Here is a 22,304-nt window from a genome sequence, read left to right as displayed (position 1 = left end):
ATGAGTAGATCTGAATAAATATTTCTCAGGTATTTCTCTCTATGCACCACTTCATGATTTAATATTTTGTCATGAATTATTTCATATTTGTCCAGTGAGAAACCAAACTTCACTCCAGCCCCTTTTATGCCGTACCACATAGGCAAAGGTAACCTAGGTTGTATGGCCCGCTATACACATAGAAAAATAGACAAAACAAAGAATCAGGCTTTTTATTTTATTAAAAGAAAATTAAGTATGACCAAAACATAAACAACTTTATTACAGATATAGGACACACAAACTAAAAACAGTTATATTTGAAACCATTTAATTTTCTGAAAAAAAAAACCCCAAAACACATTCAAATAACCAGCATCACCTGAAGGCAACACAAGGTTGCATTCAAGTTAAAACGTAAAACGAACTTTTTAGAAAACTTTTAAATGTACAATGGTTCAGTGTTTATTTTTTGCAAGTACTCCAGCCTCTCTTTTTAAACAACAAAACATGATCTTCATAACACCATGACCCGGGGAAAGTCTTATCCCGTTTTCACTGACTGAATCAAATTAAAGTGTAAAAGTTGTTGTGTAAAAATGTTTTCATAAAACAAAACGGTTTAAAATCTGCAGAAGATCATTTATTTTGAGCTGCGTGCTCACCATCAACCAGTTAAACAATACATTCAACACCTCGTATGAAAAGGCAGTTCTGCGTTTGCGACGGCGGGAGCTGCGTGGATCGTCCACGGCAGGAAGAAAATCCTCACAATCCGTGACGAGCCACGTGGAGATCGAGCTCAGACACGGTCCTTAAGCTGCGCCCGCAAAACTTGCAAGTAAAGCCTTTCTGTTCTGCACATGAAGGATGCAGATCTTCAGTTTCTCCATTTTTGGAGTTGAGCTCACCTGAAGACAAAAGACAAAAAGGAGAAATTAGCTTTTAAGCACCAGTCACATGACATTTTGCAAACCTGGCTGGGGATGAAACCACCATTTACCACTAAAAACACAGAATCAAATGTCAGTAAAATGGGGTTAAAAAAAAAAACCTTGATCAGTTTGATTGATTATCGTTAGACACTGAGGAGGAACTTTAATCAAAATGAAATGTTTAATAAGGGGCATCCTTGAGAGAAGGCTCCAGTGATTTCAAAGGAGTGTCCCGTACCAGCACCATGAATTACTGCATGAAGAGTGTGATCAGAAATAAAAAACGGGATAATAATGAAGTGTGTGATTTAGTTTGTATCAATATTCATTACAAAGAACACCATGACACGAAAACGGTGTGAAGCAGGGACTTGGAGCTGTCCTTTCAGCACCATGGTGGAGGGGATCCCCACAGACTTTATTTAAAACCACCTTACATAAGTTTCACAGGTTGCCTTCTTGGTGAGGACTGTGTTTAAACCAATAATATGATTTATAAACTATACATTATGAACTGAGGTGATGAATAAAAACAAATGGTTCAGTTCAGTTCTCCTCTGATCGATCAGAAAACAGCAACGCTGCGATACCAGACACGTCAGGCATGTCCTATAGTAGAAATAAATGACTGAAGCAGCAGGGACATCTGTAGCTGAACCCGACTGAAAAATAAATAAGTGGAGCTGAAACCGCCAGTTTTATACTATTCTGTTAGCACCACAGTCAGTTTCAAGCGAATGCTTATGTTGCTTCAAAGTAAGACCATAGTATATATCAAAATGTTCATAATACATTTCTGAGCTTTATTTTTTGGTAATCATTAATTTATCCTATCAAATATGACTGAAATTGCTGTGATAACATTCATTTTTGATTTATAACTCAACAAACTATCACCGTGACTTTGAAGGACACCGTTCAACCTGAAGTTAAAGTAAATAAAGAAAACTTTTAACAAGATTTTGCTCTATACATTTGAGAAAAAAAAAACTGGACATACCAATCGGCATAGTAAAGGAGGAAAAAAGAAAATAAAATAAATTGGAGGGGGATGTTATGTTCTGGAAAGTAAAAAAAAAAAAAAAATAATAATTTAAACTCAGATTTCAAGTTTCCAAGGGGAAATATTCTCTGAAATGAAAATATAAGATGAAAATGCATCTATATCGTTGTATCCTTTTTTTCTAGGAATGACATCACATCACTTTGCATAAATCTGCGAAGCTTATCCTTATGGAAAAGTTAATCAAATTATTCTAAATTATACCAGAATCTCTTCATCATCATAAATTAACATAATTTCAGGCCACTGGTGTAAATTTTCTTGTCCAGAAGAAAATTCAAACATCAGAACAGGGCGTAACAAAAAAAATATACATTTTGAAAAAGACACAGATGCGAGGGCATAGCTGCTTATTGGTTGTGTTTCTGGTGTAATGTTGATCCTGCCTTGCCAGGAAAAGCAATTGTCTTTTATAAATACACACAGAAAGAAGAAATATCAATAATAATATTATTATTAGAGCTATTAACCTCTCCAGAGGCTCATCATTACACTGAGCTGAACAGACACTTGTTGACAGGCCAGAGAGCAGGTATAGAAATAAAGAGTACCGGCTCCATCTTTTTCCTGCCCCCTTTTTAACATCATTGCAGAATAAACAAGAAGTACCATTAATTAACTGTCTGAACTTTCTTTGTTATAATTTTGATGATTGAATTGTTTAATGATTTCATAATATATTCAAATTTTTTGAGATTTTTTATTTGGGGTTTTCATAAACTGTGAGCCATAATCATCAAAATTATAACAAATAAAGGCTTGAAATATCTCACTTTGCATGTAGTGGGAAATAATATTTGTTTCACCTTAAGTTGAATTTACTACGAATGAAGTTTTGCAATATATTCAAATTTTCCGACCTCCACCTGTATATTATTACATGAATAAATAAGAGCATAATACAGGGGTCTCCAACTCTGGAGAGACCTATCCAGTAGTGCTGGGCGGTATACTGGATCATACCGAATACCGGTGTTTATTTTTCTTATGATATGAATTTTTCATATACCGTAATACCGGTGAGTATGTAGAGTAACGTACACAACGTTGGGAACGCGGCGCGGCGGAACGTAGCACCGCTGGACACTGTTTGTGAGGGGACTGTTTAGCAGTAGTGATGCACCGATTGTTCGGTAACCGGAATTGTTCGGCAGAAAATGGCAAAAAAAAAAAAAAAGTGGGGAAAAAAACGTGTGATATTGTGATATAAGGAAATAGACTGGCCGCTCCCGTACCGGTTGCGCACCACAAACATAAATCGTTGGCCAACCAAAAAGTAACCACATAAGAATTTTACCTAACATTGACCAGGAGGTGGAACCAAAACAACATAATGCTGGGAAATTAAAAAATGTTCAGTTTTTTATGTTCAATAAATATTTTCTACCTTGTAATTTTGTAAAGGATTTTTCTCTTTGAAAAGCATGCCTAAATCAAATTTATTTGATTTATGCAATGGTGAAAAAATTGGCAAAATAAATGAAAAACTGTGAAGAACCATGTTCGGTATTGTTAAAATAGGCAATTCTAAGCCAATTTACTGCAGCAATTCCTTTCCAAATCATTAGAAAATGTGGTTAACACCCAGTTGTGCATGAAAAAAAAAAATACCGTGATATACCGTGAAACCGATATAATTTAGAAAAATACCGTGATATAAATTTTTGGTCATACCGCCCAGCACTACTATCCAGCATGTTTTAGGTGTCTCCCTGCACAAAAGAAAAAAAAAAAAAGAAACTGTCTGAACTGTGCGTTCAAACACTTACAATAGCATAACTTTATTACCTTTGTCCACATGTGGATCATCCTGATCACTCTGGTCCTTTGTGATCAGCTCATTCTCTGGCTCCTGTTTCTGGTCCGGAACAATGGCCTCCTCCTCCACCTCTTTGCATATTTCAAGAGCCAGCGGCTCCTTCTTGAGGTATTCGTTCTCAAGGACGGGCATTTCTCCTTCGGGCTCTGCTTTCACCTCGACGGTTCTCGGAGGTTTCTGCTGTTCCTTTCTATAGTTTGTAAACGAGTCACCGAGGCTAAAATGTCTATGAATGGGCAAGAGAGTCAGTTCGTGCCTCTCAAACCTGAACCCCGCCTGAGGCCTGATCTTATTGGCCGGTGCGTAGTTCCTCCTCGTTGAGGTAGAAATAGAGTTTGCGGTAACTTGAGATCTGGAGTTCTGGTCCAAACTGCCGTTGTTTTTATCTTGCGACAGGTTTTCACTGGGATCCTTTTCTAAACCCCGACTTCCGCCGCTCTGCTCCAGCCTGACACTTTCCTCTGGCCTGTGGAGCGTTTTGCACATGCCGTCATCTTCGCCCATCAGTGAAATCTGCCGCAGTATGTCGTCTTCCACCCTGGCCTGAATGTTCAGTGATTTCTGCTGGCATATCTTTAGATGTAACTTGAGGGACTCTGCCGTATTCCCCTGTTGGACAGATGTTGAGCTCCCTTCTCCTGGCGTCTCGTGTTGTTCGTCTCCGTGTTCAGTTTCCGACGGGTCCCCTCTCTCCGGACCTCTGGGGGTAATGGTGCCGATGTCCAACATGACGATTGCAGCCTTTTCTTCTACACTGCTCTCCACTCTTGCAGAGTAAAGCGCAGCGGCGTGTGTTTGCAGGTCCTTCTCCTCGGCGTATGACGTTGCGTTAACCCCGACATCCCTGGTCTCATGCGTCCCATCGGCTTCCTTGGTGTGAGGTATTATTGTCTCCGTGCTGGTGTGTTGTGTCTGGGTATTATCTTGTGGAGGTTCAGAGTCTGGAGCAAAGTCCTGCATTTCCACGTCCTCCCAACCAGTCTCGTGTTGCTCCTCCTCTTCCTCTTCCTCTTCTGATTGCCTGCCGGTCCTCGCCTCCAGCTTTTCAAGGCTCACCTGACCCACGAGCTGGTGATTCCTCAAAACCTTCAGAAAAAAAAAACAACAGAACAAAACATGTAGATACTTCAAATTCTCAGAAACCAAGTCTGCCTTTCAAACTGTGAGAAACAAGCTTTAAATTTAGCCCTTCAACTACAACTCCCACTGTCTGATGGCCGAGGAACCAATTAAGCTGAATGTACAATGTTTTACTCCAAAATGGCATGAAATTTGCACGTGTTACCACTAACATGCAAAATGTAAAAAAAATACAAACGTTAAGAAATAAAAACTAGGCAGAGTTATAAATATGGGGATAAAAATGGAGCTGTGAATCAGCTTGGGTGCAGGAATGTGCGAGGGCTCCAAAAGCCAGCTTTGGTCAAAAAAAGAAAAAAGGGGCATTGGTGGATTCACATTACAGGACTGTCTCAGAAAATTTGAATATTGTGATAAAGTTCTTTATTTTCTGTAATGCAATTAAAAAAAACAAAAATGTCATACATTCTGGATTCATTACAAATCAACTGAAATATTGCAAGCCTTTTATTATTTTAATATTGGTGATTATGGTTTACAGTTTAAGATTAAGATTCCCAGAATATTCAAATTTTTTGAGATAGGATATTTGAGGTTTCTTAAGCTGTAAGCCATGATCAGCAATATTAAAATAATAAAAGGCTTGCAATATTGCAGTTGATTTGTAATGAATCCAGAATGTATGACTTTTTTTTTTGTTTTTGTAATTGCATTACAGAAAATCACAATATTCTAATTTAATGAGACAGTCCTGTAGAGCCGCTCTGAACATTTGAAGACTTGGACATCAGAAACAACTTTCTAACTTGCTAGTTTAGCTCCTCCCTGTCCAACAGAGCTCTTCACATTCATTCATTTCACAGAGCTGAGGGAATTCCTGTTCCACTGCAGGCTCTGCAGACGGCTCCTCACCTGATGCTTATCATTCAGGTGTGCCTCTAGTTCGCTCAGGTGGCTGCAGTCAAAGTAGCAGAGCCGGCACTTGTAGGGCTTGACGTCATCGTGCCTCGTCATGTGCAGGCGCAGGTTTTCGGCGCTGCCGCATGTAAAGGTGCATCTGTGACAGCGGAAAACGATGCCTTCCAAGTAACGCGACAGTTTGGAGCGACGCACCTCTATTGGCATGACGCGTTCCTCTGAAAAAGAAGGAAGGAAAGTCACGGAAACAGAAAGAGAGTGACGGAGGGGGGTGTTCCAAATCCTGTTGCGTATGGGACTCACCGCGATGCAAGACGATGTGGTCGATCATGTTGTTCTTGTTCTTGGTCTGGTAGAGGCAGAAGGGGCAGCGCAGGTCTTTCTGGTGACTGGGTTCAGACTGGCACATGTGGTGGCCTCCCTCGATGTGCATCTGGAAGGTTTTCCTAATCAACACGGATTAAAGGGGAAGAAAAGTCAATACAGTCATCTCTCGCTATAACGTGGTTCACCTTTCACGTCTCGCTGCTTCACGGATTCGCATTGTGTTCTGCATTTTGATTGGCTACACAGTCTCCCCGCTTCTTCACTTCCTGTGTCAATAACGTTGGTTGCTTAGCAACAAGCTGAGAACGGCTAATGAACTTCAGCAGCAGCTCAAGAACCTTTGATGAATCATTCATTACAGTTCTCAAATGGCGCTTTTCCACTAGAACCTACTCAGCCCGACTTGACTCAACTCGCCTCAGTTTGCTTCTTTCCCACTCTGGGTCTAACGTGCCGAGTAGATACTTTTCTGTAACTACCGTATTTTCGCGACCATACGGCGCAGCCTCCGTTATGTGTGTCATTACTGTATTTAAAAAACACAGACGGCCGAACGAAAAGGCGGTGTGTACACACACACACACGGCGCGCCGCCTTACAACAACACACACACAAGCATGCAAGTGTGCGTATTTAAAAATTAGAGCGGGAGCAAAACTGGGTTTGATTGTGCTTTATTTAAGTTATTACAATCGTTATTGCAGTAATCAAACCCATAGAAGTCCTCATCCTCCGTTTCTGAATTAAACAGCTGCGCTAAATCAACTGTGCCAGTCCCACTTTCCTCGCTGTCAGAGTCACTTTCCGTGCCGTGCGGCCCCTCGGAAATGATGCTGGCTTTTTTGCTCGCAGCCTTACTTTGAACGGTCGGTTCACACCGACGTCCAGCGGTTGGAGTTCCTTTGTCAGACCTCCTGTCAGGACTCACGGGGACGAGCCGGGCGCGCTATGAAGCTCCGGCGCTCTGAACACTCAGCTGCAGCGCGTTAGTTCATTTGTTTATGAGAGTTAAACAGAGGGACTCCCAAACAGCTCGTCGCAAGTTCGTCCTGGCTACGTTAGAGAGTATGGTTACAGTTATTCATTTATTTCTTTTTTTTTTTTTTTTTAAATAACAGTAACCATACTCTCTAGCTGTTCTCCTGGTCTCAGCCCGACGGGCTGAGTCTTGACACCTCCTGGAATAACAGCAAGCGCAGCGTTCATTTGTTTCACTTCTTTTTTCACATAGTCTGTGAGATGGGCACGCATAGAGTCACAGATCAGCAGCGATGGTGATGTGTGAAAAAAAACACCAGGTCGCTGTACATAGACCTGCCTCAGCCACTCTTTCATCATCTCTTCATCCATCCAGCCCTTTTCATTTGCCTTAATAACTACGTCCACAAATCACGTGCCCATACTTCTCCCTTTAACATTCTCACGGTGGCCACAATTACGTCCGCCTTACAATAACACACAATAACACAATTGGGCGCACGGCACATTTTGAAAAAAAAAAATAAGACGTTTATATGCGCTTAATGGTTGCGAAAATACGGTTCTCTGCTGAGGTTCTAAAGCGACTGAGTCGGGCTGTATCTGACATCATCACACTACAGGCCACCGATTGGTCTGTTTCATGATCCAACTCTGAGGTGCAGATGTTCATAAACCCGGTGGCTGAGGAGAGAACTAAAAACGACCAGATCTACCAGGAACTCTGTCCCTTGATAGCTGCTCGCGGCTGACAATGGATTTTTCAGCAGCGCAGACAAACTAAAAAAATTAAAAAGCGTCGCCGCTTGAGGCTTCTCTCACTCTCATTTTTTAACTTGATATGAACACGAGCCACAGACCCAGCAGCACATCTATCATCTCCCCCAGGGTCTACATCTTTAGTGTTGTTGTCTTCTTCCTTTACATACACAATCAAATACATCACAGCAGCTTCACTCCAACCTCCTACTTCTGCTCCAAGTGCTGGATTGTTATGGAAAAGAAACCAGGCCGAGTTGAGATGAGTAGGTACTAGTAGAAAAGTGTCATAATACAATTGATGGTAGCATGTTGGTTTATAAGAATCTTTTTGCCAAGAAGAAAAAAGAGCGACAACAACGACCCATAACCATCAGATATGTGTTTTCATACAAACACATGTTTTTGCCTTTTTCTTTACCACTATTGTTTAGTAATTTTTTCAAATATAATTCTCAAATACATTCATATAATACTAGACAGGTCAATCATCTTCATTTTCCTTTTTATAAAACTAAACACGGCCAGTATTCCCTCAGATATCGTGGTGTTACAGATATGGAACTCCAAATCTCACATTATCAAAAGCTTTTTCTTTGTTGATTTTTTTGTTGTTTATTTTTTGTGTGTTGATGATCTGTAACTATGTAGTCTAACCTTTGTTTTTTTGTTTATAGTTTTCGTCTTGTTGTGTTTTTTTGTTTTTGTTTTTTGTAATTACTGTTTTACTTCCTAAATTGAAGGGAGGTCCGCTGCATAAGCCTGTTGGCTTTTTGATCTCTCCTGTCAAATTTGTTTTACTATTTTGATTGTAAATGTTACTTTTATTGTGTGCAAACTAATAAAATAAAAATAAAAATAACAATGTTCTTCTCTACAATAAACACACCTGCACCGCGGCTTTAGAAGAAAAAGATGCTACAGAGCGAGTCAGAAGAGCAGTGGAATACGCGCCAGTCACAATTTGTCCTACTGTACTTATTTTGTTCTGTACTATTTTTTTTTTCTCCCGTTCAAATCCAATTACTTGGGTCACGGTGATCTCCGCAATTAGAAGCCTTGTATAATAATTGTAAAAAAAAATAAAGGTAGCTACTTTACGGATTTTCACCTATCACAGGTTCTTTTTGGAACGTAACCACAGAGAAAAACGAGGGATTACTGTATTTGACTTCAAAGATGCCCCTTAAATACCCACCATTTTAGAGAAAAGTTCCAACTTTCCTTTTTCTATTCACTGCCTTATCTCCAGTATGAGAGAATAAGGTGTTTCTGCTCAATGCAGTGTAGTTTACATGATTTATGGGGATGCTTTGTGCATCTATATCTTACCGCAAACCCGCGACGAAGCCGCATTCTTTACACTTGAAGATTTTCTTTCCGTGGCGGCTCTGGTAGTGGCGTCGGATGCTCGAAAGGTGTTTCGTTTCGAAATTGCAGATTTCACAGTGAAGCAGACTGCTTTCCAGCGGCCGCTGCGTGTTCTCAGAGTTGTCGTTACTCTGTGCCCTCGAGCTGTAGTGGCTCAACTGCCGCTGCACATCTGGGGGCTCCGAGTACACGGATGCTGTCGGAGACAAAAACAACCGGGGCCTGTGAGCACACCGCTAAAACAGCTAAAACATTACGATTTGTAAAGACTATATACGGGAGACGCGACTTGCCTTCGGACTCTTCAGCTTCTTCATCGAATTCCTGCAGCATATTCATTTTCTCGGACTCAGAAAGCTCCTCCTCAGCCGTCTGACTGATCTCATCAAAGCATTTGATCCCAGAATTATCCTTCTGGATGACATCTGGAGATTAAGCAGCAGAATTAACATTTACAATGTTGACTATACTGGCAGGTGAAATTACAACATTTAGCTAACATTTATAATGAACAGAGCAAAGTTTAAACTCCAAACTATTCAATCAGAAGAGCAGACTGCGTATCACCGACAGCATCTCCAGTAGTTTAAAACCAACTCCACCTGACTTGTTACAGACAGTGTTGCCTATGGGTCAATGACATGACGCCTATATTTTCTGAAAAACAGACTTTTTTTTTTAATTCAAAAAAGGTTTAAATGGATAAAAAAATACCATATATATGAACTACTTGTCTCACATATGGACTCACTTGAATTTTACAAAAAATACTAGTTATTTGGGATTTTGTTGTTATTTTAAGCAACAAAATGTCATGTGGTGCGACTGTCCGACCAGGACTCTTTGTTTGAAATCACTCTAAATGTATTTAAATCAATCTTCTGCCCTATCTGGCATGATTTCTGAACTGTCTTGTAGTGTGTAAGATTTCAACACATTTGTATTTATATTTTCATCATAATATACAAACAAAGTTTGACTGATGATGTCCATTTTATGAAATATCATGTGGCGCGACCATTAAAAAAAACAACCATTTTTGTATAATACTGAAAACTTGTAAAAAAAGGAAATTCATTTATTTTAATATGAATCATGGTTGCACCACATGACTTTTTTTTTTTTAAGGCTAGTGTCAATTTAAAATTTTTATATGAATTTATGTGTACACAACATTCTTAATGTTTGAACTACTGCAATAGATATTCTTTTTTTTTAAATTATTTTAAAATTGACCTGTTAAATCCTTATTCGTCATTGACCCCTATGCAAACACTGTACACCTGAGACAGCACATATTTAACTAAACCGGACACTGGCTGAATAAATAATCATTTTGATGAGACCAAGGAGGCAAAGCTGCAGCACAGCAGAGGGGGACTCCTGTCAGACCCCAGCTGCTTTCAACCAGCTGACAAAGGGAACATGTTAAATGTCACTAAATGTCTGTAATCTTGATGACTGTCCAGCAGCCAAAGTCAAAATATCTGTTGGATTATTTGAGAACAACGGCCTCGCTAACAACTGGTGTATCAGCTACAACTGTGTTTCTGACCTTGATGGTTTTTCAGGAAGTGACATCGCCAAAGACCCATCAAATTCGTCCGATAGGAACAGCAACCGCAAAGGAAACCCTTCAGTATCCCAGCTTTATGCACAACGTACTTGTTGATGCTAGAAGGGAACAGAGATTAGAAAAGAAGAGGAAAAACAATAAATACTGATTTTTATAACTACAATCCATAACAAGGACATAAAAAGTCCTTTAATGACACTTTTTGACCAAAAATAGTTACCGGTACTTAAACTGTAAATCAATTAGAGACCCAAAGAGCCAAACATGCATACAGCTGCTGTTAAACCCCCCCACACTTTTATAAACACCAATAGATTGCAATGGATTTTTTTAACTGTAAATGCTAACAACTCAGCTGCAATTTGTTGTTAAAGATTAAGACCAAAAGTGATAGAAGATTTTACATGAAACTTAAACCCAGAGGTGTCAAGTAACGAAGTACAAATACTTAGTTACCTTACTTAAGTAGAAATTTTGGTTATCTATACTTCACTGGAGTAATTATTTTTCAGACGACTTTTTACTTTTACTCCTTACATTTTCACGCAATTATCTGTACTTTTTACTCCTTACATTTTAAAAACAGCCTCGTTACTCTATTTCATGTCGGCCTTTAAAAAAAAACTATCCAGTTAAATTGCTCCATCCGGATAGAGTGAATTTGGTTGTGGTTGTTTCAGATGTTCTTGTCCAGTTTTGTTCTTACATCCGTTCCCTCAGATTCCTGCAACTAAACTTGGATGTACATTCCAATAAAGGTTAGGATAAATGATAACATGCCTCTGAAGTTTGACTTTTTGCACCATTACAATACTTATAGGCAACTAGTCATCATATCTGCTGCTCTCTGAAACACATGTTAATGCTCAATAGTACACATATATGGTTCTTTAATATATTTGCATTATACTATAAGATGCATTCTTTTTCAATGGCCTTAATGGCTTTTTTCCCCCTTACATTACTTTTACTTTTATACTTTAAGTAGTTTTGAAACCAGCACTTATACTTTTACTTGAGTAAAAAACTTGAGTTGATACTTCAACTTCTACAGGAGTATTTTTAAACTCTAGTATCTATACTTCTACCTGAGTAATGAATGTGAATACTGAAGACACCTCTGCTTAAACCTCTTACTTGAACTGTGACGAGGGCACGGTGTTCAGTTTCTTGATCGCTGCCGTGGCCGCGTGGCTGTGCTCGTGCAAGCGCAGACCTTTCATGGACATGAACGTCCTCTTGCATTGATCGCAAGCAAATGCGTCAGCTTCTTTTGGTTCCCCCTCTGGTTCACAGACGGAGACCTTTGAAGGCGATGACCGGGAGCTCGAAGAATGAGCGACCGAGTCCAGCGACGTCACGTTCAACTCGGCCGCGCTTTCAAACGCGGGCCCCTCGTCTTGTCTGCAGGGCTGTAAATTCAACAGAGTAACAGCGATCAGACCACAAAGTGCAGCAAGAGCGTGAATGAGAACACCGTAGCCATCACTTACTTGGGAGGATTCAGGATCCGACGTCGTGGCACAGACGAGCGGTGGCGTTTTCGTTGCAGCCTCAAACGCCTGCATCGCTGTGTCTCTGTGGCGATCCAGGTGCTGGCAGAGTTTTTTAATTCCATTCAACTGTGACATGCAGTAGCGGCACCGGTAAATCCCAGTGGTCTTGTACTTCGCTCCGGTCGACAGCACAGAGAAGTCCGACTTCAATTTCAAGCGATGTTGAGTATCGTAATGGTCAATGAGTGACTGAGATGAATCAAAAGAAAAGTCTGGGCACTCTATACACGTGTGCTTGGAGATTGTCCCAGAATAAGCCGGGCGGGGGATGGATTTATATTTACGCTTGTTGTATCTCTCCAGCAGCTTGTCCATGCTTAGTGCATCCAATTTGTGAGTGTTCTTGTAGTGGCAACGCAAGTAGCCACGAAAGGCTGCCGAGTAGGTACAGATTTGGCACTTGTACAATGTCTTTTTCTTCGCCGCCTCCAAGCCTGGCGGGGTTTCCCCGGGAGGGGGAGGGCTGGAACTGCAACCCCGAGAGCTGTCGTCCGGCTCTTCTCCTTCAGCGTTGGTACGTTGTTCAGAAACCGCCGTGACGCCGTGCATCTTCTGCCAGTGGACTTTCAATTTCTTCATTGACACGTGAATTTGTTGACATTTTTTACACTGGTACCCTCTTTCATAGGGACTACCGACTACGCTGCCCGCAGCTATTTCCCCGATCTCCAGTCCGGTGGCCTGCACGACGAGGTCGGGATGCTTCATTTGGCAGTGAGTGAGCGTCCCGTGGTAGCTCCTGTTCACGTACGGACAGTCCGGACACCTGTAGACTAATTTGTTGCCGTCGTCTTCTTCTTCTTCTTCCGCGGTAAACTGCTGAGCTGACGGGACGTCCTGAGACGGGGCCGCAGGCATCTGCAGAACCTTCTTGCATACCGGGACGTAGTATTTCATGAAAGCATTCTTTCCGTGATTCCTAGCATAATGGCTTCCCAGTTGTTTTCTATTGAAGTAAAATTGGGGACACAGGGCACACTTGTAGACAAAGTCCGTTGAGGAGAGGTGCTTGTGGCGAATACGAATGTGGTGACTGAGGCCGATGGCGGTCCTGCAGCTGAAGGAACAGTGTTGGCACGCGACTCTCTGGAGGCCGCTGGCCTTGGCCAGCAACTTTCTACTGACGGCCGACGTTTGAGGAGCCGCCCTGAACGCGTTGGACGCAGAACCCGGCGAATCCTCGTTATGGTGCAGCTCGCGGTGCTGGTTCAGTTTCTTGGAGCTTCCGCAGATTTTCTGGCAGGTTTTACACATGTAGCCGGTTAGTTTCACGGTTTCCCCGGAATCTTTCTTGGTCGTGTACTCGTCGTGGTTGTGCAGCTGGGTCACGTCCACGTGAAGACTGTCCGCCCTGGTGGGGAGAGCCGGGTGCCTCATCTGGCAGTGCGTGAGAACTCCCTGGTAGGCGGTGTTGACGTAAGGGCAGTGGGGACACTTAAAAACGTGCACCCGCCTGTGGATTTGCACTTGTTTTTTGTCCGGCTCTTCCTCGATTACCAAGCCCCCGTGCTTTATTCCCTGATGAACGCTGACGCCACGCTGGCTGTTAAAACTCGCGGGGCATGAAGGGCACTTGAACAATGTGCAACCTGCTGTTTCTTCTTCGGGATCTTCAAGAGGCACTTGGAAAGCTTCAAACAACCCGGGCATATCGTTGAGGTCTTCCACCTCGCTGCTCGCACTCGCCTTTTTGTCCTCCTGGACATCCGAGCCATCTTCTTTTGCGGACAAAGAATGGACAATCTGACGATGCTGTGCCATATTCCACTTGGAGGAACTCGTGAAGGAACAAATGCTGCAGGAAAACATCTTTCGTTCATCTCCTTCTGCCCTTCGAGCTGCAGCTGCTGGCTTTAGCGTTGTATTCGTCTGCTGCTCTTCGGGACCAGCGTACAGCTCAGTTCTGACATACTTAAGGCTGCACAGGCGTGTTGGATGCTGCTCCTCGTAGTGCGTGTTAACGGCTTCTGCTTCTTCGTGGCTAAAAACGCAATACTCGCAGTGATATCCAGACTGTAAATTCCCCTGCCGAAAACACATCCTTATAATATTTCTGTGCGGGCGTTTTTTATTGTGGACTTTACGCATATGCCTCTTCAGAAGAAACACACACTCGGTACCGAATTTGCACATGCAGCACTGAAGTGTTCTTTGTGACGGCTGAGTGGAGTCCGTTGTTGACGGCCGCACCGACCTGGAGGACGTGCCGAGTTTCTTTGCCGCCTTGGTTTTGTTCTTCTGGTTCGCAGCCTTTTTCAGGTGAGGTTCCACCACTTCTTTGAGAACCAGCGCGGTATACCGTCTTATGTTTTCAGCCAGAGCTGGAAATCCCCGGTGATTCCTGTAGCAGTGCCGCAATACCAGATTTATATTGGCACGTCTGTAGTTGCACACGTGGCAAAACAGCTTATTTTCATCACCTTCGTTCATTAATGGAAGAGGCAGCCGGGTTGCAGATGAGGAGCCCTTTGGATCAAGTTTGGATTTTTCGATCTCATTACGCATCCAAGCTGTGTATTCAAGAATACGCTCACGGTCCGTTTTCTTCCATTTGTGGGACTGGAGCTGATGAGCAAGTATTCCTACAAGGGTGGGATTTCCATTGTTGCACTCCGGACAGAAAAAGAGCATTTCTGCTTTTTCATAAGGATTACATTTTTCCAGAGAGACGTCGGCGGAAACTTTTCTTCTGGTAGGAGCTTTCACTCGTTTACTAGCTCTGGGATTGGGTTTCCTTTTACGTTCCTCAACACTATGCTTTATGATATCTTCCATAGTTATTCTTCTTTCCATACTATGTTTTGAACAACAATGATTGACGACACTTCTGAGTTTGGGATGAGAGTAATCACAAAGTGTGCAGTAAAACCATTCAGCTGACAAACTCGACAACAAATCGGCCACACCAGGAGTCTTTTCCTCAGGAGTCTTTTCCTCTGGAGTCTTTTCCTCTGGAGTCTTTTCCTCCGGAGTCTTTTCCTCCGGAGTCTTTTCCTCCGGAGTCTTTTCCTCAGGAGTCTTTTCCTCAGGAGTCTTTTCCTCAGGAGTCTTTTCCTCAGGAGTCATCTTCTCTGGAGTCTGTGTAGATGACATCTTTCTTTTGCTTTTAACCCTGACAGAATCCACTTTCTTACTTTGGGGAGACTCTGTATGATACTTGGACGTCTCTGGTTTCTGCTCAGGCACAGACAGTGAAATCCTTTGTGGGTCTTTCTGTTCACCTGTTGCTTCCTTTGGAGACTCTTTTTTAGGCGTCACCTGCAGCGTTGTAAGTGCTGTGCCAAAAGTTAACTGTCGGATCTTATCGATTGTAATTGCTTCATCTGGGTGAGTTTTCTGATAGTGAACATGCATAACAACCACTGACTTATGGACAAAATCACAGTTATTACATTGAAGCAAAACCGTGTCTAATCCTTTGGAGCTGGGGTGTTTGGGAGAAGGCGTGTTTTGGACTTTCTCGCATGGTGCATTTGCCTTCTGAGGAGTAATCTCTCCTGATTTTGGTGGACTGACCTTTTTTTCCAGCGATTTCAAACATGGTTCTTCCTGGCATTTGGTGAGTGAATATCGACAGAACAACAAAGAATTGTCCAATTGATGTAATGGATGCTTTTTTTCGTAATGAAGCCTCAATGCATTCGACACAATCGTAGTAAATGGGCATTCAAAACATTTGTAAATCAAGTTGAACTCACTTGATTTCATCTTGAATATATCTGGGGCCTCTGGGTGCTTTTCCGTGTAGTGCCACTTGAGGTCAACTGTGCTTAAAAATTCAACTGGACACTCAAGGCAACGAAAGGTTGCACTCTGATCTTTCACGTTGAGGATGTAGACTGCCCTGTACCGGACGTAAGGGTGGTCATTCTGATAATGAGAACACACACGTCTAAAGTCCACACTGCTGTGGTCACACTGCTTACAGAAATAAACTTTTGGTCTTTGTGGTTCTTCCCTGTGGTTCTTCTCCTCATCGTCACTAACTTCAAACGAAAACTCTGTGCTGCAGGAGGGTTGTGTATTCTTGTCTTTGGTCTCTGGACGTGTTTTCACCTCTTCTCCTGATTTAGCTTTTTTAGCAGGAAGAGCCTGGGGAGTTTCCATGCTGGTCCTCTTGCCGACGTTTCGAATTGATTCTCGCCGTTGTTCGTTGGGGTTCTGTGATCTCATGTCAGAATTCACAAGGCGGCCATCTTGCAAAAGTAGGTGCAAACCGGAGGCGGTGATGTCAATTGTAGTCTGTGCAGCGACTTTAATTACACCAGTGCTGTTGGAGCTGGAACTTGAGGGTTTTTTATGCAAAATTGGAGATCCTTGAGGGTCGTCAGACAGCTTCACATGGAGTTGCCCACTTGATCCAGATGATGCTGCAAAGTCCTTGTTGGTGGTTTGCGATGGCCTCTTGTATGTTTTCAGATCCTTCGATAAGGTAAGCATGGACTGAGTTTCTGAGGTAGACGTAGACGAAAGAACTGAGGAAGTCTCCCCCGTTTCTGTGGCCCCATTGTGCTGGTTTGTCTCTGGGTTTTCAGCTACGATTGCAGTTCCAGTCATGTCCGAATTTTCAGTTTTCTCACACCGTTTCTCATGCTCATTTAAAACAAACCAAGAAGTGGCTTTAAAATCACAGTGGTCGCATTTAAAAGACTTTCCTGCACTTTTGCTATTGGTTTTCCTAGTGTTGGCTTTTTTAGTCCCAGCGTATTTCAAGCCAGCTTCTCTGAGAGCAGCGTCTACATCAAAGCAGTGCACCTTGTTGAGATGGTCGAACAGGTACACCTTGGATTTGAAGATCAGTGTACATTTACTACACCGTAAAGAATCGACCAGGGACCCTTGGGTGGCGGTTTGCTTTTTGACATCCCTGATGTGACCTGGGCTGGGGAGTTGCACTGAATCTGAAAGTACAAGACAGACACGCTGTTAAAATACTAAGTTTTACATGAAGAAAACTATCCAATCATCAATTCAATACATACCACTTTGCATCTTACACTCGTCAGTCACTGGCCTTGCATAGATAGGAGTTGTCATGCACCCTGGAGATGGTAAAGGTATGTCATTACTTTACTAGGTATAAATGTTCTCCATCATATCTGGCTGCTGCTCTCTAGTCTTGATAAAAAGATGAAAACTGCATTATTGACGGAGTCTAGAGGACACGATGTTCCCCTCGTGTACAAACGGGTGATAAACAGGAGGGGAAAAAAGAAATCACCCACTTTATTCAACTTCCAGTCCTCTACATTAACTAAGACGACGGCGAAAAGCAGTTAAGACCGAAAAAACTGATTCAAATGTAGTAAAGTTTTAAAAGAAATGCCGCATTAACACTCGATGCGCACGGATGTTGTACTCACAGGTGAAGACAGACACGAGGTGAGGCTTAAAAGGCAATGTTTTGAATCTCTGATACAGCTGAAAACACAACCACAAAACACGTTTCCGCCATTTTTCCCGCGAGTCTAATCCTCCCCTCCTCCCTCCGCTTCTTCCTCTGCGGGAGAAACGGACCCGCCGACGGGGCTGCGGCTCAGTAGCGCCCCCTGCTGTTCTGCTGGTCTAATGTCTGTCTGTCACACATACATTATATGACTGTCTCAGAAAATTAGAATATGTCAGTTTACAGCTTAAGAAAACTCAAATATCCTATCTAAAAAAAATATAATATTCTGGGAATCTTAATCTTAAACTGTAAGGCATAATCAGCAATATTAAAATAATAAAAGGCTTGCAATATTTCAGTTGATTTGTAATGAATCCAGAATGTATGACTTTTTTTTTTTTTTTAATTGCATTACAGAAAATAAAGAACTATCACAATATTTTCTAATTTTCTGAGACAGTCCTGTAACTATATATAAAATGTATATATATATATATATATATATATATATATATATATATATATACACACACATATATATATATACATATATATATATATATATATATATATATATATATATATATATATATATATATATATATATATATACACAGGTTTACATATACAAATGTGTGTGTGTGTATATATATATACAAACCTATATGTACATATATATTTAAAGGCGTATATATACATATATAAACGTATATATATGTGCAATTATATGTACGTGTGTGTTTATATATAATATACACACACACACACACACACACACACACACACACACACACACACACACACACACACACACACACACACACACACACACACACACACACACACACACACACACACACACACACACACACACATATATATAAACAACCCTGCAGGGAGTTGGGTAAAACTTGGTTTCTTGAATAAAGTTAAATATAAAATGCAAATGCTTGTATTGATTTTATTGTAAGTTTAAGAACAAAGTCACGTGCCTATGTGGGTTTAGTTACTTTTACCGCATACTCATAAGATAATGGTAATCAGGGATTGCCTGTCATATCTCAATTTGGACAAGAGATGGCACTATTCACTCTTTCAATGTGAACCATTAGTTGAAGCACCCTACTAAAAAGTTTCAGTGATTTATCGGGCTTCATTTGACCGTCACTACCTGTGGGTGCCAACCACCAATAAAACAAAGCTGAGAATGTAGACTGCCCTGTACTTAACATAAGGGTGGCCATTCCTATGATGAGAATGCACATGTCTAAAGTCTACATTGCTGTATTCACAGAGCTTAAAGAAATAAATGTTTGGTCTTTGTGGTTCTGCATTACCGAGATTTTTTGCCTCCTCTTCATCGTCACTAACTTCAAATGAAAACGTTGTTCTGCAGGAGGGTTGTGTATTCTTGTCTTTGTCCTCTGGAAGTGTTGTCACCTCTTCTCCTGATTTCGCTTCTTTAGGAGCAAGAGACTGGGGAGTTTCCATGGTGGTTTTCTTGCCGAAATTGTTTTGAACTGCTTCTCGCCGTTGTTCGTTGGGGTTCTGTGAGCTCAATTTAGAAATCACAATGTGGCCATCATGCAAAAATAGGTCTGAACCACAAGTGATCATGTCAATGTTAGTCTTTTCAGCAACTTTAATTACACCAGTGCTGTTGGAGCTGGAACTTGAGGGTTTTTTATGTAAAATTGGAGATCCTTGAGGGTCGTCAGACAGCTTCACATGGGGTTGCCCACTTGATCCTGATGCATTACCGAGATTTTTCGCCTTCTCTTCATCGTCACTAACTTCAAATGAAAACGTTGTTCTGCAGGAGGGTTGTGTACTCTTGTCTTTGTCCTCTGGAAGTGTTGTCACCTCTTCTCCTGATTCTGCTTCTTTAGGAGTTTCCATGCTGGTCTTCTTGCCGAAATTGTTTAGAACTGCTTCTCGCCGTTGTTCGTTGGGGTTCTGTGATCTCAATTTAGAAATCACAATGTGGCAATCTTGCAAAAATAGGTCTGAACCACAAGTGATCATGTCAATGTTAGTCTTTTCAGCAACTTTAATTACACCAGTGCTCTTGGAGTTGGAACTTGAGGGTTTTTTATGCAAAATTGGAGATCCTTGAGGGTCGTCAGACAGCTTCACATGAGGTTGCCCACTTGATCCTGATGCATTACCGAGATTTTTCGCCTCCTCTTCATCGTCACTGACTTCAAATGAAAACGTTGTTCTGCAGGAGGGTTGTGTATTCTTGTCTTTGTCCTCTGGAAGTGTTGTCACCTCCTCTCCTGATTTCGCTTCTTTAGCAGCAAGAGACTGGGGAGTGTCCATGCTGGTCTTCATGCCGAAATTGTTTTGAACTGCTTCTCTGCATTGTTCGTTGGGGTTCTGTGAGCTCAATTTAGAAATCACAATGTGGCCATCGTGCAAAAATAGGTCTGAACCACAAGTGGTCATGTCAATGTTAGTCGTTTCAGCGACTTTAATAACACCAGTGCTGTTGGAGCTGGAACTTGAGGGTTTTTTATGTAAAATTGGAGATTCTTGAGGGTCGTCAGACAGCTGATCCTTGTTGGTGGTTTGCGATGGCCTCTTGTATGTTTTCAGATCCTTCGATAAGCTAAGCATGGACTGAGTTTCTGAGGTAGACGTAGACGAAAAAACTGAGGAAGTCTCCCCCGTTTCTGCGGCTCCATTGTGCTGGTTTGTCTCTGGGTTTTCAGCTACGATTGCAGTTCCAGTCATGTCTGAATTTTCAGTTTTCTCACACTGTTTCTCATGCTCATTTAAAAGAAACCATGACCGAGTTTTAAAATCACAGTTGTTGCATTTAAGAGAACTTCCTGCCATTATACCCTTGGGTCCTATAGCTTCTAGTCTGTTAATCCCGACATGTTTCAAGCCAGCTTCTTTGGCAGCAGCATCTACATGAAAGCGGTGCACCTTCTTGAGATGTTTATACAGGCACATCTTGGATTTATAGATCCGTGTACATTTACTACACGGTAAAGACTTAGCAAAGGGATTTTGAGTGGTGGCTTGCTTGATGATGATGTTGCTGATGTTTCTGATCTGTTCGCGGATGGCGAGTTGCACTGAATCTGAATCTGTGGGAGAGTATAAAGACCTGCTGTTAAAATACTAAGTTTGACATGAAGAAAACTATCCAATCATCAATTAAATACATACCATCTTCCATCTTCCACTCGTCAGTCACTGGCCTTGCATAGATAGGAGTTGTCATGCACCCTGGAGATGGTAAAGGTATGTCATTACTTTACTAGGTATAAATGTTCTAAACATATCTGGCTGCTGCTCTCTAGTCTTGATAAAAACTGCATTATTGACGGAGTCTAAAGGACACGATGTTCCGCTCGTGTATCTACGGGTCATAAAAACTTTCGCAACACTTTATTGAACTTCCAGTCCAGCACATGAACTAGGACGACGACGAATAATGACTGAATAAACTGTCAAACTCTCTTCAAACATATAAAAGTTTAATAAATATGAATAATTGGCGCTCCATAAGCGTAAGTTATGTACTCACGGGCGAAGAAAGGCACGTTTTGAGGCTTTAAAGGTGAGGTTTTGAACCTCTGATAGTGCTGAAGACTGACAGGTGACCACTTCCGTGTTTACTCCCCCCTCCGCTTCTTCTTCGTCTCCAGGTAAACGGCAGCTGCTCTCCGTCGTTTAGCTCAACAGCGCCCTCTCCGTTTGTCGTCAGTACAGACTATTAAAACAAGGGAAGCCGTCATTCGATACAAATTTGACTGAAATCTGTTTTCAGTGACTTTTCAGATTCAAATTGAGAATACTTTATTAGTCCCAAAAGGCCAATTCATTTCTACAGTCGGCCTGTCCATAGCAACAAAACACAATAGCCTACAACAAACAATAGCCACGATCACATCAGCAACAACAACCACAACCAGTGACAGCACAGCAGATCAGGATGCAAAATACTTCATGGTTCACAGTTTACAATAGTTCATGGCAAGATAACTTCAAGATTCATTCAGCAAATTATGCATTTAGCAGCCTTATGGGAGATGGGATAAAAGAATTTGCATAGCGGTTTGTTTTCCGCACCGGCACATAATACCGCCGACCTTTTTATCCTTCTTTTTCTTTCTTCTTTTCTTTTTGTCTGTTTCCTTCTGGGGTCGCCACAGCGAACCATTCATCTCCAGCTAACCCTATCCTCTGTATTTTCTCGTCATCTAATTTCATGTCCTCTTTCAATACATAGCCTACTTACATCGCTTTTTTGATCTACTACAGTATAAGTGTCCCTCCTGACACTTTTAATCTCACTGACCTTCCACAGAGATATTCACTATTCACTATTCTCACCTCTTAACCTGTCCAAACCATGTCAGTCCGGCCTCTCTGACTTTCTCTCCCAAACATCTGGCATGTGCTGTTATTCTGATAACGTCAACATTTTGACCTCTGCTACTGCCCTCTTATCCTTTATTCCTTTAATTGTAGCGCCATATTGAATCAGTTCTTGAAATTATCATCAAAACTGGGTTTGGAATCCATCCTTGTTATTAT

At 41.7% G+C, this 22,304-nt stretch overlaps 1 protein-coding gene across 2 annotated transcripts; it reads right to left on the bottom strand.

Moving 5' to 3' along the window:
- Positions 1-203: 203 nt before the first annotated feature.
- Positions 204-21,392, bottom strand: LOC133450733 (zinc finger protein 462-like). Of its 2 annotated transcripts, XM_061729574.1 has the most exons (13): positions 21,292-21,392; positions 20,931-20,990; positions 19,088-20,848; positions 17,344-17,403; positions 12,299-17,262; positions 11,943-12,217; positions 10,785-10,903; positions 9,523-9,654; positions 9,191-9,425; positions 6,098-6,240; positions 5,789-6,012; positions 3,766-4,882; positions 204-890 (listed from the first exon to the last, which is right to left on the bottom strand). In XM_061729574.1, the coding sequence occupies exons 2-13, from the start codon at positions 20,983-20,985 to the stop codon at positions 748-750; spliced, it is 9,228 nt and encodes a 3,075-aa protein (XP_061585558.1). In that variant the 5' UTR covers positions 20,986-20,990; positions 21,292-21,392; the 3' UTR covers positions 204-747. The 2 variants fall into 2 exon arrangements, with proteins under 2 accessions (XP_061585558.1, XP_061585560.1); XM_061729576.1 differs by lacking the exons at positions 19,088-20,848; positions 20,931-20,990; positions 21,292-21,392 and adding an exon at positions 17,725-17,919.
- Between the last annotated feature and the right edge of the window lie 912 nt (positions 21,393-22,304).

Source organism: Cololabis saira, chromosome 9 (genome assembly GCF_033807715.1).
Source record: "Cololabis saira isolate AMF1-May2022 chromosome 9, fColSai1.1, whole genome shotgun sequence".
NCBI lineage: Eukaryota > Metazoa > Chordata > Actinopteri > Beloniformes > Belonidae > Cololabis > Cololabis saira.
The sequence above is the reverse complement of the archived record's forward strand: the minus strand, read 5'-3'. Positions and strand labels throughout refer to the sequence as shown.